The 5,997-nt window shown below is 45.0% G+C and overlaps 1 protein-coding gene across 1 annotated transcript; it reads right to left on the reverse strand.

Moving 5' to 3' along the window:
* Positions 1–2,400: 2,400 nt before the first annotated feature.
* Positions 2,401–4,928, reverse strand: LOC114143730 (chymotrypsin A-like). The gene is made up of 7 exons (XM_028016027.1): positions 4,801–4,928; positions 4,510–4,613; positions 3,761–3,840; positions 3,615–3,693; positions 3,363–3,543; positions 2,708–2,841; positions 2,401–2,626 (listed from the first exon to the last, which is right to left on the reverse strand). Exons 1-7 carry the CDS (start codon positions 4,850–4,852, stop codon positions 2,465–2,467), a joined length of 792 nt encoding a protein of 263 aa, XP_027871828.1. The 5' UTR covers positions 4,853–4,928; the 3' UTR covers positions 2,401–2,464.
* Between the last annotated feature and the right edge of the window lie 1,069 nt (positions 4,929–5,997).

Raw genomic sequence — 5,997 nt, forward strand, 5'->3', positions numbered from 1 at the left:
AGCTCTGCTGACCTCTGACCTCTGACCCAGGGCGTCAAACAGCAGATTTGATTATAAAAATTAACATGTTTCATATAATATCTTCAAACTCTTATAAAACAGACATAAGCAGTCTGTTTTTGTTTTGGTATTTTGCTGTTGTTTTCAATACCAAAACATCTTTTACACTCAATATTATCTGATTAGTTTTAGACTTCCTTAGTTATAATGAACTTAAACAATTTCCAGATTAATATATGATTTAAACCCTCTTAAGAATGTGATCCAATATAAAAACTACTGATTAGACTAATTTTAATCAAACCTAATCTTAACCCTACCCATTATATCTAAGAAAAATGTTCTACTGATTAAGTTATATATTGATGAAATCATGACTCTAAATCTAACCTAAATTGATGCCAATTCAAAATCAGTCTATTTCAACAAAGTTGAACATCATTAAAACTAGCATAATTAAACTAATATTTCCAACATATGTCAAAAGAATAATCCATGGACCAAAGTTGACGTAATACCCAAGTTTATTGTAATTGGTGTGTTTTGTTTCTGGCACAGATTTCTGAATTCTTGAATTTCTGGACGCCATCATGTACCAAGTTCACTATGGGAGAGTGTGTTTGACTCCAACTGCTATAGTTTGTTATATATATACATCTTAAGATGTGGAGAACCTTGTACAACCAGATTAAACTTATTTCGTCTCCCACTTGTTGCTCATTACTATTTAAAGGCTCAAACACCTGAGTAGCATCTGTTTCTCAAGCATTTTACATATAGATTTGTAATTTATTAAACCTAGATTGACAGAAGGCTTCTTAAATAAAGATTTAATTCCAATCTTACACTGTAGTAAGGGTAAATTAGTTCTATCTAAAATGGGGGCAGTATTTAAAGGAAACACTTCTTTAAGCCCTTAATCTGCATCAGAACGCCCCCCTGCCGTTTCTCCATTGTTTTATTCAGGGTGAGATTTAAGGGTTTTCTTAAACATGTTGACTTTAGGTTTTCCTTCTTTAGTGGATCCAGTTCAGTTATTTCTTAAGTCCTTCTAGCTTTAGTGTTTCTAGTTTTCTCATTTTGTCACTTTAGGTTTAGTTAGTCTTTTTGTCCTTCCTTCTTTGGTGATTCTAGTTAAATTATTTCTATTTTCAGATCTTCTACTTACCCTAGCTCTACGTCCCCTGGTTCTTCTTATTGTTAGATCAGCCTTCTTCCTGTTTAGGTTTATTTATGTTTTTCCCTCATGTCTTTTTGTCTTCTAGTTTATCAGGGTTTCTTTAGTATTCGAGGTATTTTCAGCTCCCTGCTGTTTCCTCTGTTTTTCTCCTCAGCCAACGACTCACACCTGGAACCAGTTATCTCATCTCGTTAGGCCCGTTGTCCCAGTATTCAAGCTCCTCTGTTCCAGTCACAACTCGCCGGTTCGTCTCGTCACCCTTATCGTTACTGCCCATGTCTACCTGTTGGTCCAGGAAGCTTTATTTTGTGGTTGATTTTCTTCATTAAACATCCATTTATTTCTACGACTGCTGCCTGCTGTGTTTGGGTCCTCTGCCACATCGTGATTCCCCCTTTTGATTGACACTGCATTTTACCAATAATGTTATGAAATGACTTTTTCTGAGCCAATAAAATCCAGAGAGCGACTTGAGTTCGTTTTGATATGCCTGTATTCTTTCTGGAATATTTCTGACTGGTCAACTCGGAGACTAAATCTAAAGCCACCGATGTGTAGCCAACGCGTGGCCTGTCATAAGGATATCAGGCATTTTGGGGTTTGTGTTGACATGCATCCACCAGCTGCATGCGTAACCACGCGTAATGTGTGCGTCAGGCTCTGTGCGCCCTCGTTCGTAACGGTGTTTACAGGACTTTTTCTCACCAACCACGTTGTCAGAACGGGTCAAACCTGGATGTGTTTCTTCATCAAAGCTTCACAACTCCCAGGAGTGGATGATTATGGCCGTAAGAGTTCTGACAAGTTTTGGATCTGAGAATACCGGAAACTTTTAGTCGTCTGCTGCTACAGTCAGAGCGACGGGGTACAGCGTAAAGAACAGCGGGAACGGGGAACGGGGGGGAGGGACCTAGTGTACCGTTAAAAGCTGAGTTTAGGGCATTAGAGGCTACATCTGGGCTGGCACCCTCTGTGTCCCCCCATTATATCGACCTGAGTATTTAACACTCAGATAGAAAAAAAATCTGAGGTCTGATCCAAACATTGCAAGTAAAGACTGGTGGACGGGAAAACGACACACAAATGAGAATGTGGTGTTTTGCATAGAGGGAAAGGAAAACTAAGGGTCAGAAGTTTCAACAAGCTGCTCTGTTTAGGGGAAAACGCGCCTTGTGTTGATGAAGATGAGGGTCTGCAGGAGAAGAAGACATGGCTGCAGGTTTGGTCAGTTTCTGTGTTTTATTGAAGATCAGGCTAGAAGCGGAGGCCGACCGCTGAGCATGCTCAGTTGGCAGCGATGGTCTGGTCGACCCAGGCGCGCAGCTCGGTGACGCGGGCGTAGACAGCCGGAGTGCTGGTGCTGCAGGTGCTGCTGCCCCACGACACGATACCCACCAGAGTCCAGGCTCCGCTCTTCTCACAGACCAGAGGACCTCCAGAGTCACCCTGAGGAAAGAAACCCAGCAGGCTGATGAAAACCGGAGGTCAGACCGGATGAACAGAACCGGGTCAGAACTAAACTCCCACCATGCAGGAGGAGGCTCCGGCCGCTCCGGCGCAGATCATCAGGTCGGTGATGTTGCTGCCCCAGTAATTGCTGCAGTTAGCATTGGTGAGGAGGGGCAGAGCGGCCTGCTGCAGCAGAGCGGGGGTGTCGGGGGCTGCAAAACACACAACAGTTACCAGAAAGTTCATGTCATACAGGAACAAGGGCTCCATCTGCTGGCAGAGCAGCGAAGTCTCAAGTTGTTAAAGGTTATCCTGTTTTCTCTTGAACAGCTTCCTGTGCAGCAGAATAACATCTGTTATAGTTTCATGTGCTCAGATGATGAGATTAAGCTCCTTTCTCCCTTTAATGGTAATCAAGATAGAAAAATGTGTTATTTTAGTTTTACATGTAAAGAATTTGTGCTTGTAATTTTTTCCTAGCATTTGTAAGTAGATTGTTTCCTGTGTTTTATGTGAATTTTATTCTTCCTAGTTTTTATCTTTGGTGATATTTGACAGAAGAACCAAAAAAGGTTCTGATCTGAACAATCTAATATATTTAAATCACTTCAGTTGAAAAAAGCAACGTGTGGTCACATGGAGGGTTAGAGTCCTCTCCATTTAACTCGTGTTGGTTAAAAACTGGTGAAGCACCTCAGGGAGCCAGAGCTTTGTGAGCGTCAGCAGCTGTTACCGTTGTAGCGGGTCAGACCCCAGCCAGAGGTCACACACATCATGCCTCCAGGGAAGTTATCGGAGGACTCAGCCAGGCACACGGGGGAAACCCGCATGTTGAGCTGGGCGGGGCTGGACAGCTTGATCAGGGTGATGTCGTTATTGATGGTGAAGCTGTTGTACTGGGGGTGTCTGAACACCTGGCGGGAAGTGACACGTTAGGAGTGGCAGGTTAAAGGTCAGAGGATGTGAAGTGAAGGGTCTCACTTACCTTGCCGGGAGAAATCACCTGGATGCTCTCTGCGTTGGAGGAGCGGTCATGCTCTCCGAGGACCACGCGGTCGCTGGTCCTGCAACACACCAACAGTTTGATCTCTTCTTCTTTGGTAAAGCAGATCTCAGGTGTGTGACGCTTACCTGATAGTGCAGTGAGCAGCCGTCACCACCCAGTTCTCGTTGATGAGAGAGCCTCCGCAGAAGTGGAAGCCAGTGTAGTCCTGAAACAGAGGTCGGTCCCATTTTAACAGCTGTGCAAGTTGTAAGAACACTGCAGCCTGACAGGTCGGAGGTCAGCTCAGACACGCGGCAGATAAACTACGAGGAGGCGACGGCCGCAAGTCAAGGTCGCCGTTTGACGGCAAAGAGCAGCCGGGTTGATATTTTCCAGTCCTGGAAAAATCAGAGGATGGATGCGTTTCTTCTGACAGCAGCATGTTTGCGTGTGTGACATCTCTTCCAGCCTAATGTCGGACCTGGACCTGCCGATGTGGCCTTGAGGTCGGTGATCAGTATGCGACAGGCTGATGCAGAGCACGCCAAGATGCTTGGAAGAATTGCAAAGCAGGGTTATTCCACCAAACACTGATTTCTGACGGTAAACATTAGTGGCATGCAGTCTAAGAAAGATCAACTTTTATTCTTTGAGGTTGGAAAATGCAACGTTTTTGGCGTCTCCACCATTTTAATATTGGCTTCACATCCTCCAAAGTTCAGAAATGATCACATCTCCATAAAGTTGTTCAGTTTAACTGATCATCTGCAGGACGGTGAGGTACCAGCAACAATTATCGGTTAGAAAAGATTTCTATGTCAGAGATTGTTCCTAAGAAGGAGGCGAGCATCCCTGAAGTTAACAGAATAAAGCATCTTTGTTTGTGGGAGTTTACCTGAAGAGACACCTGCCAGGGCCAGGAGTGAGGCACAGCCTCCTCACCGTTCACAATGCGGGCGTAACCGGTGATGACGGGAGTGATGGCAGGTGAGCCGCAACCTGGTGACATCATCATTACATCATTACCAACAACAATTAGAAACAAACTCCTGACATCTCAGGAGAATGACGTGTTTCCTCTCCCTTCGACCGAAGCCGGACGTCTTTCTAACTTCGTGCAGCGTAGGCGGTCTGCAGACGTCTACGCTCGTCTCTGAGCGACTCTGCTGATGAAGGCCAGTCTCACCGTAGGCGGCGCCGACGAAGGCGAGGCAGGAGAGGATCCACAGGAAAGCCATGGCTCGATCATGTCCACTCCCTTTGGGCCCGCTGCTTTTATACAGCAGTGGAGCGATATGATTGGACGGGACAGCAGGGACATCTTATCAGAAGACAGTGGGAGTTTGGACAGGTGTGGGTATTTTTCCACCTGAAGAAGCAGGAACACGAAGGTCAGAATGAGACCATAAGGCTGGAGGTTGAATTAGTATTAAAATCAAACTGTTACCAAAGTGAAGCTGGACGTCACTTCATCACTGAGTGCTGAATAAATACCACCAAATAATTGGAGCTCAAAGCTCATGTTAAATGATATTGAAGTAAAGAGAGTATTATCAGCCAATCAAACATTCTCCCTGGTGATTCTGCCAAACGGTGGATCCAACAGGATGAACTTCAGCCCAGATCTTGAGGTTCTGACTTCTCCATTGCTGTCAGATGAAACGGAGCCAGCTTTCTACAGTCTGAGTCTCTGTTGGTCTGACAGCTTCCAGAGGACTTTCCGTCTCCCAGCATGAACTCGTCCACCAATGGTCTCAGTGCCTCCTGCTTCCTTTTCCTCCTGCTGCAGATGTTGTGGTCGCAACTCTTCCACTTCCTTTCTGGAGGTTTTCACAGATGCCTTGTGTTTCCGTTCCTCAACTCTCCAGTGAGGGAGTTCAGGTGTTTCCTGAAAAAACCCTGCTGAGGATCCGTCAGTGTCTCTGCTGGGCCCCTCCAGGGGTTCAGGGCCCATCTGGACTCCTAACCAGGCTCACCATCCGTTCTCTACGCCTCAGCCTCCTGAAAACTCTTTGACCTTCAGACTCCATGACACCTTTGCTTCTTGTTTTGGTTTCTGGCTCCTTTGAGTCTTAGTGGAGTTCCCTTTGTGGTAGTTAGTCTTGCTTTATGTTTTGATATTTTCCACCCTGCCTCAGTAGTTCAGCTCCCGTTTTTGTGTTTGTCATTGCTGAATCTTTCTGTTCAGTTCCTGCGTTGCATGATCAGAGGATCTTCCTCCTCTCAGTTGTTTTTCTGAAGGTCTCTGTTGAACAGTTTTTTCTGCATTTGGGTCCTTTCAGACGTAACAATATGGACCTGATGTTCTGCAACATCTTTCAAAAAGAAGATCATGTCATCTAGATGGATGAAGAGAAGATGTTACAGACTCAGAAAACATAAT

The sequence above is a fragment of the Xiphophorus couchianus genome, chromosome 4 (assembly GCF_001444195.1).
Source record: "Xiphophorus couchianus chromosome 4, X_couchianus-1.0, whole genome shotgun sequence".
Taxonomy (NCBI): domain Eukaryota; kingdom Metazoa; phylum Chordata; class Actinopteri; order Cyprinodontiformes; family Poeciliidae; genus Xiphophorus; species Xiphophorus couchianus.